General features: G+C 43.2%; 1 protein-coding gene across 1 annotated transcript in view; it reads right to left on the bottom strand.

The window, feature by feature from the left end:
- The window catches only part of LRP1 (LDL receptor related protein 1), a 297752-nt gene that overhangs the window by 13480 nt on the left and 260235 nt on the right, over positions 1-24037 (bottom strand). Inside the window, exons 67-79 of the mRNA XM_040425719.1 lie at positions 21706-21831; positions 21068-21184; positions 16629-16735; positions 12274-12406; positions 10384-10506; positions 9903-10025; positions 7700-7837; positions 7101-7235; positions 3387-3506; positions 2932-3197; positions 2666-2844; positions 2228-2334; positions 372-488 (exon numbers count right to left, since the gene is read on the bottom strand). Coding sequence (XP_040281653.1) covers positions 372-488; positions 2228-2334; positions 2666-2844; positions 2932-3197; positions 3387-3506; positions 7101-7235; positions 7700-7837; positions 9903-10025; positions 10384-10506; positions 12274-12406; positions 16629-16735; positions 21068-21184; positions 21706-21831 — 1791 coding nt within the window. The remainder of the gene's footprint in view (positions 1-371; positions 489-2227; positions 2335-2665; positions 2845-2931; positions 3198-3386; positions 3507-7100; positions 7236-7699; positions 7838-9902; positions 10026-10383; positions 10507-12273; positions 12407-16628; positions 16736-21067; positions 21185-21705; positions 21832-24037) is intronic.

The following is a 24037-nucleotide window of genomic DNA, read 5'->3' as shown; positions in this document are numbered from 1 at the left end:
CCCTCTATTAGCTCCCATTCCACAACAGGGTATGTGAAAATCTGTTTTCAAAACTAGAATCCCCTTTGAAAAGATAACGTTTTTTTATTTCCTTTTTTTCCCTCCATTTACATACAGTAGGTTCAGCCGGTTGCCCTTGGAAAACATTAGCTGGCCGCCTGCACTTTGCTGTCAAACATGTTACCTAATAATCGCTTCAGACACGGATAGAAATGAGAAGCAAAACATTTTATGGAGCTTTCAGCAGAGGAACGCTGTTCATAAATGGAGTTTTCTTTTATACCATTCTATGACCCGCTCTTAGAGAATTTCCACGATGCATGCCCTGGGAGACACAATACATGTTTTAATGAGCAGGATACATCGGTTACCTTTTTTGTTACTAATCACAACCACCGGATCTGTTCCATTGAATCGGACGCTGCTGATGATGGATAACTTGGCATCAGCCCAGTAAAGGCGCTCATTATAGTAATCCACAGCCAGGCCTAAAAAATAAGCAATAATCTAATGAAAATATATAGAGAGAGATATAGAGAGAGATATAGAGAGAGATATAGAGAGAGACCGGACAGCACTCCAGGTAAGGCCTCTTTCACACTTGCGTTGTCCGGATCCGTCGTGCACTCCATTTGCCGGAGGTGCCCGCCGGATCCGTAACAACGCAAGTGAACTGAAAGCATTTGAAGACGGATCCGTCTTCAAAATGCGTTCAGTGTTACTATGGCACCCAGGACGCTATTAAAGTCCTGGCTGCCATAGTAGTAGTGGGGAGCGGGGGAGCAGTATACTTACAGTCCGTGCGGCTCCCGGGGCGCTCCAGAATGACGTCAAAGTGCCCCATGCGCATGGATGACGTGATCCATGCGACATGTCATCCATGAGCGTGGGGCGCCCTGACGTCACTCTGAAGCGCCCCGGGAGCCGCACGGACGGTAAGTATACTGCTCCCCGGCTCCCCACTACACTTTACCATGGCAAACAGGACTTTAGCGTCCTGGAAGCCATGGTAACCATTCAGAAAAAGCTAAACGTCGGATCCGGTAATGCGCCGAAACGACATTTAGCTTAAGGCCGGATCCGGATTAATGCCTTTCAATGGGCATTAATTCCGGATCCGGCCTTGCGGCAAGTGTTCAGGATTTTTGGCCGGAGCAAGAAGCGCAGCATGCTGCGGTATTTTCTCCGGCCAAAAAACGTTCCGTTCCGGAACTGAAGGCATCCTGAACGGATTTCTCTCCATTCAGAATGCATTGGGATAATACTGATCAGGATTCTTCCGGCATAGAGCCCCGACGACGGAACTCTATGCCGGAACCCAACAACGCAAGTGTGAAAGAGCCCTAAAAAAGCAAATGGTGTTTATTCACCCATATGGAAGGCAATGTTTCAGCTCATACAAAGAGCCTTTCTCAATATATATGTGTGTGTGTGTGTGTAGAATTGTATTATCAAATAACCATTATAAAAAACGATCCTGGTTATCAGCCATGTGAGAAGTTCGGTGCTTCTTTTATGATTCCGCTCAAGTATCAAACATAAAACAGGTTACAAAATGTGTAAGGGTTGGGATCACATCACGTTTTATGCCTCCGTTTGACGTATACGTTAGAAAAAAAAAAAACGCAGCAGTCCAGAGGTATATCTATATATATATTTTTTTTTTAAATGGTAAAAAAAAAGGATACTTTTTTTTTAATAATGGAACTCTATGGTGACGGATGCCACTGTATGGCATCAGTCTGAGGCATCCGTTTAATGAATGGGAAAAACTTGATGTGAACCCACCCTAAATGACAATGCAATATTGGGACATGAAGGCAAAAAGCCCACATCACAACCACTAGGTAGCCACAGAAAGGCACACAGAGCATATACATCTCCAACAAAAGGTCATGAAATCAGGATTTTATTTTTTTTCTTTCAAAGCTGGTCATCTTGCATTCTACATCTCAGGATATAATGAGCCAAAAGAAACGCCAGGAAGGATTTTTTAATTCTCCATGAGTTTTGAACTATATGTAAATTCTACTTCTCATACGAGAACAAATATAATTTACAAAACTGCTCAGTTCCAGCTGATGAGCAATCTCCAATATTGTATTTCAAATGAAAAAAGTAAGGAACATACAAGATATCTACGGTTCAAAAGCAGACTGTGATATAAGGAACACCAGTTCTCGTATAGCGTGCTCCTTCCAACATAGGCAAGACTGGCATTGTGTACCTGTAGGCCACTGAATGTTCTCCTCCACCAGAGTTTGTCTCATAGTACCATCCATAGCTGCCGTTTCGATCTTTGGGTGGTTTCCCCAGTCAGACCAATACATAGTTCTGCATGAAAGAAGACATGATTAAAAACACAGTGGAGCAGATTTCCTAATGCTGTCTAATATTGAGACCTTGTAAACTTAGACCATGGAGTTTATATCCCATGATAATTCTTCATCACCTATCCACAGGGAAGGGTGGTCCCAAGAACAAGGGGTCTCTAAGGCTAGGGCTACACGACGACATGTGTCGCGTGACACACAGGGCACAACTACACCGCAAGATGTTGCACCAATGTCACGCGACAATTTTTATAATGATAGTCTATGGTGTCGCACTGTGACATGCTGTGACGCAACAGTCGCAGAAAAATCGGTCTTTTAATGTTCATTACCCTCGTAATGGATCCACCACTATGGCATGGGGTTCATCGATCATTCCAGAGATTAAAGTTTTCCTGTGCTCTCCCTTCATCTGAGCCACCTCGATGACATCACGACCCGAGTCAGTCCAGTAAATATTTCCTGCTACCCAGTCAATAGCAATGCCTCTGGGCATCTTAAGACCTGGGATCTGAAGCAAGAAAAGAAGTCAAGTTTACCCAACCAAGGACAGGAATGGAATAATAGGCAGAGCCTACAAAGCAACCCATATACTCACATCCAGGTCAGTCACCCCCACATCAATCTGGCGTTTATTGCGGTTGGAATTTGTGGATGAAGAGGATGTATGAAGCTCTCTATAAGAGATCTTCCCAGTGTGCCAGTTGCTCCAGTAGATCTTGTTGCCCTTTACATACACATCCATGGCATCAATGCGCACATTTTCGTCACCTCTGAAGGTTTGTTCATATGCAGAGTTGGGATTGAATGGGTAGAGGCTTCTGATCTCGTTATCATCAGCAATATAAAGGACTTGATTAGCTACTGTGAATAACAAGACAACAGACATCGGTCTGACGGATGTAAGGAAACCAAGTAGAACCTTGTGCTCAGTAAGGGGAACTGTACATACAGGGAACCTTGAGCACTTACTTGGCCAGAACTAATGTTCCCCCCATAACTGTAGCCCGTTCAGTATCAATGAAAATAAAGAAAAACTTCTCCTTCACTTACCATCTGCTTTACAGGTGTGATTTGACTTGATGAAGTTCTTTACACAGGTGCACAGATATGAGCCTTTGGTATTATTACAGATCTGAGAGCAAGTACCGAACTTCAGACACTCGTTCACATCTACAAGAGAAAAAGGTTTAGTGCCAGTCACCAGGAGGACCTGGAAAGCATCACCATAAAGAATTCCTGTATATGACTGCATGTTCTAGTATCTATTACTGCTCATGGATTTAAGGGGGTGTCTCATCACAGACAATGCCATTCAAAATGGAGCCGCCATGTAATCCGCTGCATGAAAGGGGCTGTCTTCAAGAGACCACCCTTTAAAGGGACACTGTCACCTGGATTTCACTTACTGAGCTCTTAACATCACCACATCAGTCTCCACGAGTTATATTAAAATATACTAGTAGTACAGCCCTTTGTCTTTTCATTTGTCTAGAAAATAGCTTTTAAACATATGTTAATTCCCTCGATAAGGAGCTGTCTCTCCGGCCGTTGGAGCCCAGCCGCGCCCATTATCTCGGAGCTTAGCACTGCTCACTGCTAATTTATTCACTGCTCATCGCCGATGTAATGTGTTTGTTGCGCCTGAAATCTCGCGCATTTCCAGGTCGCGCGAAGCTGGCGCATGCGCACTGAAATGTGTACCCACGGCGCGAGATTTCAGGCGCAACAAACACATTACGCCGGCGATGAGCAGTGAATAAATTAGCAGTGGGGCAGTGCTGGGCTCCGAGATAATGGGCGCGGCTGGGCTCCAACGGCCAGAGGGACAGCCCCTTGGGCTCCTTATCGAGGTAATTAACATATGATTAAAAGCTATTTTCTAGACAAATGAAAAGACAAAGGGCAGTAATACTAGTATATATTAATATAAATCGTGGAGACTGATGTGGTGATGTTAATAGCTCAGTAAGTGAAATCCAGGTGACAGTGTCCCTTTAACTATTGAAATTCATCATGTCCATTATCTTTTCAAAAGGTTTATCGAGGACTTACATTTTGATAACCTCTCCTCAGGATAGGCAATCAATATCTGATCATTGGGCATCTGACTCCTGGCACCCCCGCTGATCAGGACAGGGCTGTGGCTTCTTCATACTATACTAAACATAGTGCTGTACATTGTATAGTGGCTGTGCTTGGTATTGCACCCCAGTCCCATTCAATCGAATGTGATTGAGCTGCAGAAAGGCAGAGAAAGGGGTTCTCTTGAGTACTATGGCCCCTTCCAACAGCTGATCTGCAGGGATGTCGGGAGTTGCATAGGTCATCGTTATTTAAAGGGGTTGGTCAATGTATATTACTAGCTGCACATGTGTTCAGAACAGCACATATATGCAACTAATGTAGTAATAGGTATTATTAAACCTTTGGCGCAGATGTCGGATGGCTTTAAATGGCCAATTTGTGCCTATATGCAGATCCTCTCACCTGCTTGCTGGTGCTGCAGTTGCCAAAACTGCCGCTGATAGAGGGTTGTGTGACCAGTCCGGTTCATCTGAAGCGTAAAGTAAGTGGAGGATTCTGACAGATGGGACCGGTCACGTGACCCTCCATGATTGTCCATTGTGGGACCGTAGTGCTGACAAGCAGGTAAGAGGATGTGCTTATAAATATGAATTTATTATAGTAAAATATTGCACATCAGCCGATGACTTAATAACTATTACTCACTGCCTTTATCTACTGTGCCCAGCATATGTGCAGCTAGTAATAGGTACTGGCCAATCCCTTAACAGTCACATTAAAATTGGGAAAAAAAACTCTGGAAAATCTCACTTGTAGATGTTGAATTTACTGTATGTCTGAATTAAATCTAGCTGGCTCACAGCTCAGGGGACACAGGTACATTTTTAATTCCTTAGTGACATAACTAATTTTAACTTTTAAAGACCAGTAACACACAATTATTAATCTTTTCTTCAATTTAGCTGTACGAGACCTTGAATTTTACCAGACGGGTTGAAGTTTTTTTTACGAACCAATTTTGTGGTTCATACGCTGTATTAAATAACTTATTATTTTCTTTTTAGAGAGAAATTTAATTTTAACATTTTGTGGGATTTATTTTTACAGTATTTACTGTGTGGTATAAATAACATGGTAACTTTATTCTGTGGGACACTTCAATTATGATGTTGCCAAATTTATATATTTTTTCTCTTCTCTCTGTAACCTCCCTCACTGCCTCCCCTCCTCCTCCAGGCTGCCAGAGATCAGAGCCAGTTGAAGGAGGAAGGGCTGCTTTAACTGTTCATATATTGGGTTAGGTAGCAGAGCTAGAGATATGTGCCTAGTCTTGTTTGAAAGCTGACAATCTAAGCTGTAAAACAAGATCACAGCATTATCGCCTCTACTGGGAGATTAGCAGTTAGATATTGGGTTGGGAGTGAAAGCAGCTGAAACTTGATTTCAGTTTCAGTGGCTTTCATTCCTCACCCGATTTCTAACAGGTATATCTCCAAAACAAGAGACGATAATGCTGTAATTAGACTTTTAAAGGGTTTCTATCACTTCGTATGACATAATTAGCTGTCAGACACTAGCGATCTGCTAGTGTCTGCTCTGGCCAACCATCCTACTATAATCACTTGTGGGGCAGCGGTTTTGCTAAAAAACTAACTTTTATAAATATGCTAATGAGCCTCTAGGTGCTATGTGGGCGTCATTAGCACCTAGAGGCTCCGTCTACCTTCATACACAGCCGCCGCCCAGCGCGTCCCTCCAGCCCGCCCATGTCCTCCTCCGTGTGACGCAGCGGCCGAATTCTCGCGCATGCGCCGTGCGCGGCTGTATTCGGCGCATTTGAGATGTGAGCTCGGAGCGGTCAGACATTCAATGCGCATGCGCCGAATACATCCGCGCATGCGCATTGAATGTCTGACCGCTCCGAGCTCAGACATCTCAAATGCGCCGAATACAGCCGCGCACGGCGCATGCGCGAGAATTCGGCCGCTGCGTCACACGGAGGAGGACATGGGCGGGCTGGAGGGACGCGCTGGGCGGCGGCTGTGTATGAAGGTAGACGGAGCCTCTAGGTGCTAATGACGCCCACATAGCACCTAGAGGCTCATTAGCATATTTATAAAAGTTAGTTTTTTAGCAAAACCGCTGCCCCACAAGTGATTATAGTAGGATGGTTGGCCAGAGCAGACACTAGCAGATCGCTAGTGTCTGACAGCTAATTATGTCATACGAAGTGATAGAAACCCTTTAAGCAAGATCAAGCCTATATCTCTAGCTGCTACCAATCCCAAGATATGAAGCAGCGCCCAAACACACACCCTGCTGCCCGAGCTCCACTCGGGCTAAAGTGTTAGGTTCTTTTCTTAAAGCCGGAACAGAGCTCGGGAAAAACTGAAAGTCAGTATAAACCTTTTGAAAATATATCATACTATGCTATAATTATGTCCTTGGTTAGATACGAGACATTTGAAGAACTATCCACCTTGTACTTAAAGGGATTGTCCAGCTCATCTCTCCCACCTGATTTGACATAGAGTGCAGAGAGATACTGCGGTATGTGGGAGATGCTGAGCGCAGCAACAGTTGAGGGGCTCAACGCTTTCTTTAAGGTTCGGGAGCTCCATTTTTGTGGCAGTAATAACAATCACTATTTTTTTATGACAGTCGTCAGGGTCTCCTTATATTTCTAATATCAATGAACAAAGATGTACGTCAAGACATAAAATGGCCTTCCATCCTTACCTCTGCATGCATTGCTGCCTGGGATCTTCTGGAATCCATCTTTACACGTGCAGTACACACTGGTCTGTGTCTGGATACAATTCATCTCCTCTCCGCAGAAGGTGCTATTGCTGTGGCAGCCATAGTTTTTGGCATCTGTCAAATAACAAGTGATATGTACTTTTCTGCATTCAATAATATAACAAACTCATTGAGTGAGGCTAGGCAGACCGTCTAAAAAGAAACAGGAGTTTTAGGGAAGGCTTGGCTCCTCTAAACTATACATTTTTCTATAGAACTCAAATCTATTAGGTCCATAGTGCGATCCAGAATAATCTATTTCCATTACAGGATCCATACATTCAAATTTGGAATAGTCTTAGATGATTAGTACCATGACCAGTAAAAAAATAAAAAAATAAAAAAATCACCATTTCTTAATATACCGCTACTGAGAAACTAACGAGATGTAAAGGTTTCACAAGAAGAAACCTACAAAGTTTATCACAAGTTATGATATCACCAAGAGTAATATTCTCATTTACTAATGTATTTTCCTGTATTGTACTGCATTGGGAATAATACACACAATGATGCACATGGGATGTAGGGACACTTACTATGAGGACAGTTTTCTTCATCTGAACCATCTCCACAATCATCAAAGAGGTCACATAGAAGGTTGGAACTGATACACATGCGGTTTTTACACTGGAACTCTTGCTTATTCAAGTCACAGCTCTTAGGCTTATGCAAGTCTAAAATAGAAAATTGAAACACAAAAGGGATACAGATACTATGAATTTCATTAAAAAAGGCATGTCAAAAATATTTTCTCACACATGGTTATGTATGAAAGGGGATATCAGTATAATTCCATAGCAAATTGAAGGACCACCAGTTCAGTCAGTTCAGTTAGAAATAATATTCTATCCACAGGTCTGCACCAAAGCTCCATTTCTACAAAGAAATCACATATGCAGAGGAGATAAAAATTTAAAATGAAACTCAAGGGACCTGTCCATCACCCCCCCCCCCCCCCCCAATGCCTATCTAATCTATGGTGTAAATGTGTGGTGACATGCTCTATATGGTAAGAGGTGACATGCCCTAGGGTTATACTACAAACTGGGGCATGATATTTAAAATGTAAAACCTTAGGATATCCTAAGGTTAGGCTATCAATACCGGTGAGGGTCCAACACCCTGCACCCCCGCCAAGCATCTGTTCTGCAATAGCTCCATCCATTGTATGGAGTGGAGAGAGATGGTTACAATATACTGCTTCCATTCACTTGAATGGGAGCAGCAATGAAGTGACCAGCTCCATTTCCTACACCAGGGATGGGCAACCTGAGGCTCTCCAGCTGTTGCAAAACTACAACTCCCATCATGCCCGGACAGTCTACAGCTATCAGCGTACAGCAGGGCATGGTGGGAGTTGTAGTTTTACAACAGCTGGAGAGCCGCAGGTTGGCCATGCCTGTCCTACACACTAGGCAGAGCTTTGTGGTGCCAGAACTACTGCTGATTAGACACTGATGGCCTATCCTTGCTACTGAAGGTGTATTGAATATTTCAATCCAAAACCAAGAATATCAATATGGACATGGTACCCCCCTTTGCAGATACTACGGACTGCACTTTTCTTTCCATTCGATTTTGAAACGCGGGTGAGGGAGCTTCATGACACGAGGATAATTAGGTCAGTAATAAATGTTGGACCAGAAGTACTAGCTTGCAGTTGGTTGATCCCAAAGGGAAAAAGTTCTTCCACATCAAGCTTGGTGAAACATTTATCAACTTAAATTTGTGCCTAAAGTGGCAAAAGCCTAATTCAGATTTGTCCGTCAGATGGACATGTGGCAAAGTGGAATTCCTCACTCCCGAGTTCAAAGGGGCTTTCTGTTAAAATTGTTTCGTTAACAAGTTCCTGCAACATGTCCCCTGAAACAGAAGATTTAAACTTACCTGCTCCACGCTGCTCTCTCTCCATCTTCCGGTCCCAGCACCGTTTACATCCGGCTGGCTACAGGCATGGTCAGATGCACTGCTTCATCGGCTACGTGCTGTTTGTGGCCACCGAGCCAGAAGATGGAGAGAGCAGAGGCAGTGCGGACCACCAGAATCTTCTGTTTTGAAAATAATTTTTACCAGAAAACCTTTTTAAAGAGGTATTGTGGTGTGATGATAAAAAAATAATAATTGGAAGTGAAAAGCAAAAATAGCAAAGCAGTGAGAACTCACATTACTGATCCCCGCCACACTCGGCCCCTGCTCTTTTCCATTTCCTCTTCTCAGGAGCGAAACCCAAGAAACGGCTTGTGCTGCCTATTCAGCCAATCACTGGCTCAGACTCGTCACCACTGCGACCAGTGATAGGCAGAGTGGGCAGGCCAAGCAGTTTCAGTCATGTTTATTTCAGGAAGAAAAAGTGGAGAAAAGCAATGCCAAACACCAGCGACGGGGCATCAGTAAGGTGACTACTCACTGCTTCTTATTTTTGTCCAATTCTGCCCGATTTTTATTTAAAAGTAGTGCATTGGAATACTCTTTTAATGGCACTGTGGTTTAAACCACTCCAGCTATTTAAAAAAACTGATGTAGTCTTGTGTGTGAATGCTCCCCAATGAAAACCCAGTCGCTGGTGCTTCTAATGAACTCCTCCTGTGAACTAGATGGAAATATATCGTAGATTGTAAGGTTAAACAGGAAGTCCCCTCCCTATATAAGCCCACTGTTTGTAGACCTTTTTTTGCCAAAAACCTTACTACCTCTCACTTTATAAATCCAAAAATATATAAAAATATAGCCTTTACTCACCACAGTTCTCTTCATCTGTGCCATCTCCACAGTTATCAATTCCATCACAGACACGGGCGACACTCAGACAGACACGGTCGTTCCTGCAGCGGAACTGTCTGTACGGAGGACAACCGAACATCACTGGTAGAAACAGAAAACCATAAAGATAATTCATTTCATGTATCATCTATGAAAGGGTCTTACTACAATGGCTAATAATACCCAAACCATCCCACCACCCCTGATGTTCCCCAGATGAAGAAGCCCCATGAGCGGTCACTTGTACAATATGACGGCACACTGATTTCAGCCCGATCCTTGGGATTAGTGTGTGTAAAGCAGTCAACAAATTCCCATGGAGCCGGGCAAGAACTACAGGATGCTTCATCTGCTCCTACCGCAGGCTTCTTTGAGGTAATAAAGTAGGGAATCACTAAAATGTGGAAATGGATTGAGTGCATCATAAACTGTCCGTCTCATGTAACATCACATTACTTACAGCATTCTTCTGGTTTCTCATCCGAGTTGTCCCCACAATCGTCCTCTCCATCACATCTCCAAGCCAAAGGTTTGCACAGAGTGTTGTTACACTGATACTCATCCAGAGGGCAGGTTCGGACTACTGAAGAGAGGCACATTTTTTTTTTTTTTAAGTATAAGGCATTTATTGTAGCCAAGTGATTGCTTTTTCATAAATAATGTACTTAAAGGGAATGTGTCACCTAACGTTTTTTTTCTGCCAGTTAAAACCAGATAGCGAGACATATCCTTTTATTTCTAATCAGTTTTTATTTTCTGATTGTACTTTTTTTTTATTATTCTGTTTTCTGATCATGATTATGGTGGCAGCTATCTTGCCTAAGCTGCTGTTAACAGCATTTAGAGATGTGCTTTACAGCAGCCACCATAGGCCATAGACACAATGGTCAGGAGGGAACCTCAGTGACTTTCTTGGGAGAGAGTTTTATAGACATGTCCTGTGACCTGTGCAGAGGTCATTGTGAAGGGAAGTAGATAAAGCCTGTGACCATCCAGGGTTATTTATATGTAGGTGATATCTGTCATTATAACTATGTGATGATAATGATATGGCTGCTGAAAAGAGATCTAAACAGATCAAGAAGTAGCAACTATTATCCAGCTTAGTGACCAGTGTGAAAACTGCATATTTTTTTATTTATTTTTTATAAATATGGTGGTATGGAAAATTAAAAAGGCTATGTACACCTTTGGAGGAAATTTTTGTTTATGGTTGCATTTTACTCATTTTTGGCTTGAAATCTTATTTTCAATTGGCCTTTATTAAAAATATTGAGCCTTTCTGTCACAAAAGGTTAACAGTTTTTCTAGCTGTGCGACTGGTACGCTCACTTTGTTCTAGTCCTCTAATAACCCTCATCTCTAAACTGCTAAGGCTACTTTCACACTTGCGGCAGAGTGATCCGGCAAGCAGTTCCGTCGCCGGAACTGCCTGCCGGATCCAGCAAAACGTATGCCAACTGATGGCAGTTGTCAGAAAAATGCATTGAAATGCCAGATCAGTCTTTCCGGTATCATCCGGAAAAACTGGATCCAGCATTTATTTTTTTTCACCTTTTTTTCGGTCTGCGCATATTTTGAATGCAGGATCCGGCACTAATACATTCCTATGGAAAAAAATGCCGGATCCGGGACTCAGGCAAGTCTTCAGTTTTTTTGGCTGGAGATAAAACTGTAGCATGCTACGGTTTTATGTTTGTCCTGATTAGTCAAAAAGACTGAACTGAAGACATCCTGATGCATCCTGAACGGATTACTCTCCATTCAGAATGCATGGGGATAAAACTGATCAGTTTTTTTCCGGTATAGAGCCCCTAGGACGGGACTCTATGCCGAAAAAGAAAAACGCAAGTGTGAAAGTACCCTAAGAGGTCATAAACACTTATTTAAGTCACATTCTTATCAGTAAGAATATCTAATGAGTGTTCATAATGTCAAAGAGCAGAGATAAGGAGTCCGTCTGCTCCTGGTCTGACGGAGCAGAGAGAAAATCCACAGGCTGCTACTACAGCATCTCAGCTATGTACACAAAAAAGGACCTAGGGAGGCTTGCTCCCGTCTGCCATTGGCTGCTCCCCCGACACCGGATGTTTTCATCCGTGTACAGGGAGAAGCAGCACCGGGGACCAAAAGCCACACAGGGAGCAGGGAAATTATATTCCCTTAAGAGGCCTGGCATATGGGGGGGGGCTGTTTATGATATTAGATAACCCCTTTAAACAATAGGTCACTGTCTGATAACACATTCAATTTAAAAATGAGCACATTGTCAGTTTCCCAAAATGTCCAGATCCCAGCGTAATCTGTGGCGATGCTGGCATTTACTGTGAGGTGAAAGGAACAGCTTTACCTCTAGTGCTACAGTTCACTTCATCACTTCCATCCATGCAGTCGGCATCAGCATCGCATAGCCAGCGGTGTGGGATGCAGTGGCCATTTGTACACTTGAACTGGTCAGGCTCACACCGTAACTGACAACCTTTCTGTTTGAAGAAGGCAAAAATGTTGGGTGAATACTTACACAGCACCAAAGAGGAGAATCATGTGGGACAGATACACAAAATAAAATTTTTATCTCATTATGATCCAGAAAAAATATTTAAAATTATGTTTATGAAGAGTTAAAAAATGCGCACAGCACAAAAAAATGGAGCAGGGTGGGCACCTGGTGGACAAAAAATGTAATTACATCCAGCATTCAAATAACACAATAAATGAGGAATGTGTGCACAAAGAGTATCAAAGACACACAGACCATACATATAACGTAAGTAAAACACATTCTGTGGTCAATAAAAGTGTACAACCACTGTGAGCAAACATAAGGCTACTTTCACACTCACGTTTGGTGTGGATCAGTTCAGATAATACAACCATCTGCATCCGTTCAGAACGGATCCGTTTGTATTATCTTTAACATAGCCAAGACGGATCCGTCTTGAACACCATTGAAAGTCAATGGAGGACGGATCAGTTTTCTATTGAGCCAGATTGTGTCATAGAAAACGGATCCGTCCCCATTGACTTACATTGTGTGTCAGAATAGATCCGTCAGTTTCATCAGGCAGACACCAAAATGCTGCAAGCAGTGTTTTGGTGTCCGACTCCAAAGCGGAATGGTGACGGAACGGAGGCAAACTGATGCATTCTGAGCGGATCCTTTTCCATTCAGAAGGCATTAGGGTAAAACTGATCCGTTTTGGACCGCTTGTGAGAGCCCTGAACGGATCTCACAAACCGAAAGCCAAAACGCCAGTGTGAAAGTAGCCTTATACACAAACCTCGCAGTAAGAGAAAAATAAGAATCTGCAATATCCTTGTTACATAGCAAATTTACAAATGGATGCTTGTACTTAATAGTGTTGTCCCATTACAAATGCTTATCCACTATCCACAGGATAGAGGATACGTTTCTGATCAATGAGAGCCTGACCAGTGGGGCCCCCACCGATAATGAATATAGGGGTCCTGTGTTCCCTCATGTGAATGAGGTAATAGTCATGCATGTCAGCTGCAAATTAATTCCACTGGAACTCCTTCTTGATTGACAGGGCCAGGCAAGATGACCGTAAAGGAACCTGACCTTGAGGGGCTGGCAGAGCAAGGGTGCACTGAGTGGCTTGGGTCCGCCCTCTGTGCACTTAACTACTCATTTGCATATGGATTAAAAGTACTTTTCCTCCAGAATGATGCATTGGATCAATAAGTAAAAGTTACCATTATATTGAGCTGAGCTAGCCTTACGAGGCACTGTGCCTGGTGACAGACTCCCAGACTAGGTTCTAACAGCTCCGGGGGATGCCACAGAGTCTTGACATTCATGAGCCTCTCGCTTTTTCCGCCCAACTGAATTAGCAGCAGTGAGCGGGTGGGGGGTCAGAGAAAATCAGGAGCTCATGAATCTTCAGGACTCACTGGCATGGGCATTTTTCTGAAAATCTGACCATATAGCACATTCTGACAGTCTCTTTCTAAGGAAGCTAGAACCAGTGATCTGCACATTCAATTCTCCAATTGTTCTGCTACATTTAAGCTGGCTCAGTGGTTAGCACTGCCCTTGCAGGGCTGGAGTCCTAGGTTCGAATACGACCAAGGTCAACATCTGCATGGAGTTTGTATGTTCTCCTGTGTATGTGTGGGTTTCCGCCCACACTCCAAAGACATACTGATAGGGAACTTAGGATTGTGAGCCCCATTGGGGACAGCCTGATGCTAATGTCCGTAAAGCGTTGCAGAATATAGCAGCGCTATATAGGTGAGGAAAAGAAATAAAATAAACTAAGGGGGCATGTCCTTTGTACCACAGCTGAATGCAACGGAGCCTGTGCTTCCATCTCAGTGAGCAGGACAGAGAAATTAGAAAAAAAGAGCAAACAGCAGGTGGCGCTGTACAGATACAACACATTATACATACACTGCTCAAAAAAATAAAGGGAACACTTAAACAACACAATGTAACTCCAAGTCAATCACACTTCTGTGAAATCAAACTGTCCACTTAGGAAGCAACACTGAGTGACAATCAATTTCACATGCTGTTGTGCAAATGGGATAGACAACAGGTGGAAATTATAGGCAATTAGCAAGACACCCCCCAATAAAGTAGTGGTTCTGCAGGTGGTGACCACAGACCACTTCTCAGTTCCTATGCTTCCTGGCTGATGTTTTGGTCACTTTTGAATGCTGGCGGTGCTGTAACACTAGTGGTAGCATGAGACGGAGTCTACAACCCACACAAGTGGCTCAGGTAGTGCAGCTTATCCAGGATGGCACATCAATGCGAGCTGTGGCAAGAAGGTTTGCGGTGTCTGTCAGCGTAGTGTCCAAAGCATGGAGGCGCTACCAGGAGACAGGCCAGTACATCAGGAGATGTGGAGGAGGCCGTAGGAGGGCAACAACCCAGCAGCAGGACCGCTACCTCCGCCTTTGTGCAAGGAGGAAGAGGAGGAGCACTGCCAGAGCCCTGCAAAATGACCTCCAGCAGGCCACAAATGTGCATGTGTCTGCTCAAACGGTCAGAAACAGACTCCATGAGGGTGATATGAGGGCCCGACCTCCACAGGTGGGGGTTGTGCTTACAGCCCAACACCGTGCAGGACGTTTGGCATTTGCCAGGGAACACCAAGATTGGCAAATTCACCACTGGCGTCCTGTGCTCTTCACAGATGAAAGCAGGTTCACACTGAGCACATGTGACAGACGTGACAGAGTCTGGAGACGCCGTGGAGAACGTTCTGCTGCCTGCCCTGGGTTCCTCCTAATGCAAGACAATGCTAGACCTCATGTGGCTGGAGTGTGTCAGCAGTTCCTGCAAGACGAAGGCATTGATGCTATGGACTAGCCCACCCGTTCCCCAGACCCGAATCCAATTGAGCACATCTGGGACATCATGTCTCGCTCTATCCACCAACGTTACGTTGCACCACAGACTGTCCAGGAGTTGGCAGATGCTTTAGTTCAGGTCTGGGAGGAGATCCCTCAGCAGACCGTCCGCCACCTCATCAGGAGCATGCACAGGCGTTGTAGGGAGGTCATACAGGCACGTGGAGGCCACACACACTACTGAGCCTCATTTTGACTTGTTTTAAGGACATTACATCAAAGTTGGATCAGCCTGTAGTGTGTTTTTCCACTTTAATTTTGAGTGTGACTCCAAATCCAGACCTCCATGGGTTAAAATAATTTGATTTCCATTTTTTTATTTTTGTGTGATTTTGTTGTCAGCACATTCAACTATGTAAAGAACAAAGTATTTCAGAAGAATATTTAATTAATTCAGATCTAGGGTGTGTTATTTTTGTGTTCCCTTTATTTTTTTGAGCAGTGTATATACATTAAATAAGTGGCTATTCTAATTTTATAATTAAATACAATTACAGAAGTATTCAGATCCAGGTGCTGGGTTTAAAAACTAGGGTTACCTTTAGTTAGGACACCATAAAACAGTTGACAGGTGTGGGATATACTGGTATATACTGAATGCTATGGCCCTGATTTATCATGCCTTCTCTCCAAAATTCTGGTTTCAGAAAGTAACAAAATGGCCCATTTGCGACTTTTTAAGCTCACTTGTGCAAAAATTTTGCGACTTTTTGCATCACTTACTCTAGTGTAGTGTAATTAGCCATGTTAATGAGTTTCACTCCAGTAGGAGGGTAAAGTAGGAAAACTGGGGTAGCTTTTCTAGACAAAGGTGTTTAAGGATATTACAAAATTTATCAAAACATGTGACATTTGATAAATGTAGCATAAAGTACTCTATCACAGACTCAAGCAAAACGGACTTTAAAGGGAACCTGTCACCGGGATTTTGTGTATAGAGCTGAGGACATGGGTTACTAGATGGCCGCTAGCACATCCGCAATACCCAGTCCCCATAGCTCTGTGTGCTTTTATTGTGTAAAAAAAAACGATTTGATACATATGCAAATTAACATTAAAGAGTCCTATCTTACTTGTGTGACCAGAGAAGAGTCATATTTTCAAGCTCTGACTCATCTCGGGTTAATTTGCATATGTATCAAATAGGTTTTTATACACAATAAAAGCACACAGAGCTATGGGGACTGGGTATTGCGGATGTGCTAGCGGCCATCTAGCAACCCATGTCCTCAGCTCTATACCCAAAATCCAGGTGACAGGTTCCCTTTAAATATTCCCCTAATGATAAATCCCCCCCAATAAAGAAGATGATTGAGTTCTTACCTCATCTGATCCATCAATGCAGTCATGATCTCCATCACACTTCCAACGACCAGCAATACAACGCCCATTGGCACAAGAAAACTCACTTTCTGAACATGGCCTTGGAGCTAAAATTAAAACCAGAGGTTTCCTTATCATAGGTTACTTGTAATCCTAATCTGTAGAGTTTGACAAGTCTTTCAGTTTACAACTGTATATTGACTAAAGTGTAGGCTAAGGCAGGGGTCAGCAACGTTCGGATCCAGCTGCTCGGAAACTACGATTCCCAGACTGCGTCATTCATTTCTATGGGAGATGGGATGCATGCTGGGAGTCGTAGTTTGGCCACAGCTGGAGTGCCGGAAGTTGCCTATCCCTGGGCTAAGGGTTTGTGCACACGGGTGTTCAGTTCTCCAGTGTCAATGCATTAGACTAGGTACAATAGTAATAACGGGGGGGGCTGCACATGAGGTTTCCAGCATGCATCATGCATTATGGTGGCAACTGCAGAACACATCGAGTATCACCAGACAGTAAAATAATGCTTCAAAGCTCTGTGGGGAAAATGGAATAGGGTTGACTGGTTTAGACAACCCATTGTTAAAGGCTCTACTGGTGTATATGAAGCTTGATACTGGCTGTAATAGGCAGCAATACCGCTTCACCTTGAAAACAAGCATTTTACTCTGCAGTCCTAGCAGACGCAGGAGGGACCCACAAAGCAAGAAAACTGGACAACTCCTTTAAATGTTCAGGAAATGGTGACCTCATTTACTTTCAACCACCCTCATGTGCATCATCTAATGACACCCGTGTGCCTGAGCCTTAAAGGGCAAATGTCAGGAGCTCTGCAGTAAACGACACTGTATGTAACAAAGCTTTGAATTTGGGTATTGACCAAACTACCTCCCCATTGTCAGAAATACATATATCACAGCAAGGATACAGTGAATGGATAAGTGACTTGGATGAAGTGGGGTAAATAGCTTACTATTAGTAAGTATTAAACCACAATTTACATGAATATTCCCTGTGTCCTACTGGGAGAAAAAACGGCTTTAGGCCTCAATGCTTCTTATACCCAAGAATGAATATGTTTGTAATTGGCTGTTCTTATAGATAATATGAGTTCATGAGGACCGTTGTCATTGACCCCACTGAATGGCCAGGCTTGTTACAACCAATGCTATGACATTTGCCCAATTAAAGGAAATTAAAGTACAGAATGTAAAAGAAGATTCTGGGACTCAGGATAGGTAATGAATATCAATAGTGGGGGATCAGACTCTCAGCCTCCCTGCTGATCAGATGATGGTGGTGGTGGTTCTACCTGAACACCATCTTCTTCAGGAATGCACAACCTTTTCTTGTCCGATGGCCGCATTGTCAGATTAAACGACTCTCAAGGGCAGCAACAAAGGGGTATTACCAGGTGATCGTTGGCAGTTCTACCTCCACAACTCCCACCTACTGAGAGGAAGGGATCCCCTTCTCCTCATTTCACACTCCAGAAAGCATGTCTCTCTCCATGATAGAAGATATTTTGGCAACTCACATAAACGATTATAAAATACAATGGAGATACCCATATGCATTAAAGGCCCCCTCTTCAGTTCAACTACTCCGTTCTGAGTGCCACACAGAGATCAGACCCCCATTCTAGCCATATACGTGGGCTCTAGAGACAGCCTTATGGTGCACTAGTAATACTTTCCTGTCCCTGCTCTCGCCCCCAAATGTGACTGTTCTTCTCTCTGACATGGAAAAACGATGGGATCAGCCACCAGACACAAACAGGCATGTCCATGAAAAAGATGGTTGGGGGCCGCAAGCAAATGCATCACAGCCCACATGTGGCCCCCAGACTAGAGGTTGTGCACCTCTGATCTACTTGGTATCTGTGATACAAGGTATTGCAGCTTTATTGCCCCATACACACAATGAAGAGGCCAAAGAGCTCACATGAGAACTGCAATCGCTTCAAACAATTGATTGGACCCTCACCAATCTTATATTGGTGGTCTATCCTGAAGACAGTCAATATCCTGAACCCAGAAAACATCTTTACTGGGTCCTAAAGTGTCAATATACAGTACTACAAAATGTTCATGTGTTTCAAGCTTATCCAATATGATTCATGGCAGTGAAGAGATTGGAGATAAACCACAATATAAATACATAATGCCAGCCTATAGAAGACTGAATTAAATATCTTACGGTCCTCAAATCCTTGGGGACACAGCTGTTGTCAGATCCATGTTTCCTACAGAGGGACCCTAGTCCTCCAAGTCCACAAGATTTGTGGCCTGAGGTATCAGAACATGCATAAAACTACAATCTTTGAGAAATCTAGACACCCCGTCTCACCTACTCTCTTCCCCACTCAGTTACCTACTAACTATTTAGAGACTTACCCTCCCTGCTTCCATCTGTTAAAGGAAACATATCCTTCCTCCTCTCCTTCAATTTTAGGACAACTTGAAGGTGCCTTTTCCCATCGATCAAGGCACCATTGCAAGACAAACTAGCTCAAAAACTAACCTACTCTTCTGTACTTAAAGCTTGTTCTATCTTGAACCTCTACTCATGATTTCTCCCGATTTTTCAAAATGCAAGAAAACTCATACAAACTTCTGACTCGATGGTACTGAACTCACTTGTTTGAAAAAAATAAATAAAATCTATGTAACTCCAGTAATGCTGGAGATGTGGTGACTATTGGTGGCCATCTTCATATCTGGTTTACTTGCTCACCAATCTCTTAGTTTTAGGATAAAATACGTAAGGAAATCATAGTAATCTGCAAATGTAAAATTGTCCTTAAACCAGAAACTGCTGTATAGTACTTTGAATTTCCTCACACAATTTTAAACTGTCCAATACCTCATCACTTGGTTTATTCAAGTGGCAAAACTTCTTATCCCTTTACGTTTGAAAAATCCACTCCAGCAATGGAAGGACAAAGTCAATCAAATCTACGGATTCAGGGAACTCTGTAGCTGGGAGTTCAGTACCCAAGCTAAATCTCTCTCCCTCTGGTGACCCTGGGCCGCCTACGCCAACTCTGATCTGCAATTGTTCCTTGATCAAACCGCCGATCTTTCTTTTCTACGTCCACCTATATGCCTACTGCAATCCTCCCATACATTCTACATGCCATGCCTATATCCTCAGGGTGCTCAAATAATAATCCCTGACACGCCATCAACTGCGACAGACATTTTATGGAAATGACATCTCCCCGCAATTCTTTGTATTTTCTATTTAGTTATTTGACAAAATACTATTACTCATTTATATGCCTTGAGTCTTTGAGCTTGCTAGGTGTTTTCAAAATGTTAAATTTTGAAATTTTAGAGATAAAACAAAATAAAAAATTGATGAATTTACAGAGCGGTAAAACGTTCAGACTATGGGTCTCACTTACCAAAACCTCTGGAGTATAGAAAAGAGCCACTGATATGGCAGTAACAAGACCACTTTTCTCCCATAGTTTAGAGCATGAAACATGTGCACCAAATATCTGCTGTAATATCAGCAGGCTAGACTGGCTATAAAAACCTACCGGGAAGATTTATCACAACCAGCTAAAAAAAAAAAAAAAAGCCCATAACAGCAAATTATGTTGGAAAATTAGAGCCAACATAGCACTGGTTGCTACAGGAACCTGCACAATTTTACGCTGGTGCTGACAAACCTTCCCCAGTAGGGTTCTTGGTTATCTCTATGCATGCCCTTTATTCCTTTCCCAGGCTTTTCAGGAGGCATGCTAGGGTTTGCACTGTTAGGGACACACCACATCAAGGATAGAGAAGAGGGCAGGAAACAAGGGGTACGGAGGAGCAGGATGGTTAGTCTGTGTTACACATAGAGAACATTCTGCACCTACCTCTGGATGCCCCAGGGACGACAGTGTTAAAATGGAGAAAAACATAACATGAGGTGAAATGGTACCAACACGAATACACAACATGTGAGAACAAGGGGTGAACTGTTAAGCAGGAAGAAAGTTCTAAGCCCCAGACAGATGATAAAGAATAAAGATGGATAAACAGCTTCAGAAATGACTGATTAGAAGGAAATGAGGTCATGGTGTGAAACAGAACCTCGGAATGGGCAGAGGAACATTACAGCAGCAGCATGAAGAGCATGGGGAACATTCATTTCAGGATGCCAGTGGTGGGAACTGTGGCCCAAGGGAACCAACCTTCATAGTGATATTTGGATGATAATCTGAATGGTTGAGACAGGCTACGGAATTATTTCCTGCCCACCAGCTTTTATAAATGGCTCCATACTTCACGTGCGGTAAAAGGGCCACACACATCTACCGATGGAGGTTTAGTAGACCTGTCCCTATGTGTGTGCTCCAGTCACGGACGCCCTGCAGCATCCTCTATACTAGAGCTGTAAAGAAGCTAGTAAAAGTACTATATAGGTGGAGTAGGAAAAGCACATACTGCAAGTCTCTTCATCAGAATTATCCCCGCAGTCATTGTCATAGTCACACTGCCAGCGACCGGGGACACAGCGGTTGTTCTTACAGCGGAACTGGTAAGGTTCACATGTTCGCTCATCTAGAAAAACAAAAGCAAGTCAATAAAAGCTGCACAAACACATTACGTCTAAGGTTTCATGCAGACGACCGTACAGTATCTGTAACTCAGTCCGCAAACAACGGAGTCACAAAATATAGATAACTTCCGTGAGCATTCCGCATTTTTCTCACACCCATCCATAGAAAAGACTATTTTCATCCACAAGATGGATGAGAATATAACATGTTCTATACTTTGCAGAATGGCCGCATGAATCTGCAAAAATAGGGATGTATGTATGACCCCACAGAAACTAATGGGTCAGTGTGCGAAAAAAAAAAAAAGCAGAAATCACAGATTAAAAATATTATCACGTGCATGAGGCCTAAATCTGAAAAATGCGGCACCATTACTGTAGATAGCTGATAGAATTCCTTTAGTATATGTAAGAAGCTAGAATTAGTTATCAGAAGTATGAAATAAATGTGCTTTTTGTAGAGCACCAGCCATAAACATAAAACATAAAACCAGCCATGAACATAAAAGTGTGGCTCCCATACCGCATTCTTCTTTAGGTTCATCTGAGCTATCTCCGCAGTCATCTTCTCCATCACATTTCCAGCGTGCAGGGATGCATCGTCCAGAGTCCTTACACCGAAACTCGTCCACCCCACAAGTCATCTGAGCTGCAGAACAATACAACATGGCTCAACAACTATCACCCTTCTTTCTCTCGTCATCTTCCATAGACAGCATAATCCAACTGATTATGATTTAGTTACATTTAAAAAAATAAAAAAATTTAATAAAATAAAATCTTTCTGAAGAGGAGACATTGTTCTTCTGATCCATAAGAAGAAGAAGAAAAAAATAAAAATAAACTATTTCCGTTATCTTAGATGGAAAAAAGTTCTCCACGAGGTCTTTTTTTATTCCAGTCTACAAAAACAGATCTCAGGGCTCTTTCACACTTGCGTTGTCCGGATCCGGCATGTACTCCATTTGCCGGAATTACACTCCGGATCCGGAAAAACGCAAGTGTACTGAAAGCATTTGAAGACGGAACAGTCTTCCAAATGCTTTCAGTGTTACTATGGCACCCAGGACGCTATTAAAGTCCTGGTTGCCATAGTAGGAGCGGGGAGCGGGGGAGCAGTATACTTAGTCCGTGCGGCTCCCGGGGCGCTCCAGAATGACGTCAGAGCGCCCCATGCGCATGGATGACGTGATCCATGCGATCACGTGATCCATGCGCTTGGGGTGCCCTGACGTCACTCTGGAGCGCCCCGGGAGCCGCACGGACGGTAAGTATGCTGCTCCCCGCTACACTTTACCATGGCTGCCAGGACTTTAGCGTCCCGGCAGCCATGGTAACCATTCAGAAAAAGCTAAATGTCGGCTCCGGCAATGCGCCGAAACGACGTTTAGCTTAAGGCCGGATTCGGATCAATGCCTTTCAATGGGCATTAATTCCGGATCCGGCCTTGCGGCAAGTGTTCCGGATTTTTGGCGGGAGCAAAAAGCGCAGCATGCTGCAGTATTTTCTCCGGCCAAAAAACGTTCCGTTCCGGAACTGAAGACATCCTGATGCATCCTGAACGGATTTCTCTCCATTCAGAATGCATTAGGATAATCCTGATCAGGATTCTTCCGGCACAGAGACCCGACGACGGAACTCTATGCCGGAAGACAAGAACGCAGGAGTGAAAGAGCCCTCAGACGGAAATGGCTAAAACAAATGCTCAAAATAAAGTATCAGTTTTTTTGTTTTTTTTTTATGGATCAGAAGAAAGGAAAACAAAATAGTGATGTGAGCCTAGCCTAAGATGGGATTTTAATTCACTGTAGAAAACAAGAGATCTAAGACCAGTTTCAGACAAGTGTATTCAGTCCGCGAAACACGCTCCATGTGGGCGCTATATTTCCTGGACTGAACACGAGCAGTGTTCAGTCCAGGAAATATTGGTCCCACATGGAGCGTGTTTTTGAAGTGAACTCGCAGCATCATAATGACTTTTTCAATAATGCTATCAATTCTTTCCTGACCGTACAGTTCAGCAGACATGTGGTGAGATGAGAATTCACAGCATCATAAATCATTATGATGCTGCAAGTTCACTCTGGAAAATACTGCTCCCACACTGCGTTTCCCAGACTGAATACGCTCATCTGAAACTGACAGTGAAGCTCCCACTGCCAGGCAGCCAAAATGAAGAAATTTTTATTTATTTTTCAAAAAACATTGTATTTTCAGACAATCACTTTTCCTTTTTAATTCAATAGTCTCTGTTCAGACTGGCAAAAGAGCTTCCAATTTCAAAATACGCCATGACTGCCTTGATTTATCCGCTTTAAACAAGTCCTAAAGAATCCTTATGGATCCCCTATGTGGGTTTATTGTGTTTCATCAATAACAGTCTAAGAGCAGTGGCAGTTTTACATTTACCCATTTAAACAAACGGCTGAAATTTGATTGGCTGTTGTAGACTCCGCCCACTTATTTTAAATACATTTTTTACCCCAGTGACCCACGGTGCCAAGTTTGGGTACTCTGGCTTAAATACTGTGAGAATGACAGCTTTTTAAATTTTTTCATTGAAGTCAATAGGGAAAATCTGATTGGTTGTTCGTGGCTCCGCCCATTTTAATTTTTTTTTTTAGAGTCCCCAAAATGTGACAGAAATTTTCAGGTTGACCCCATGATTAAGCGACCCAAGTTTGGCGAGTTTAACTTCAAAGCTGTACGAGTGGCAAAAGTTAAAAATTTTCCAATGAAAGTCTTTGGCAAAAAGTGGGGTCTTCAGGGGGCTGCCCCAGGGGCCCGGACGGTGGGATCGGTTAACAAAGCACAAGTAACCTATTCGGGTATGTGCCGAACAAGTGTGCAAAGTT

This window comes from Bufo bufo, chromosome 3 (assembly GCF_905171765.1).
Source record: "Bufo bufo chromosome 3, aBufBuf1.1, whole genome shotgun sequence".
In the NCBI taxonomy this organism is placed as follows: Eukaryota; Metazoa; Chordata; class Amphibia; order Anura; family Bufonidae; genus Bufo; species Bufo bufo.
The sequence above is the reverse complement of the archived record's forward strand: the minus strand, read 5'-3'. Positions and strand labels throughout refer to the sequence as shown.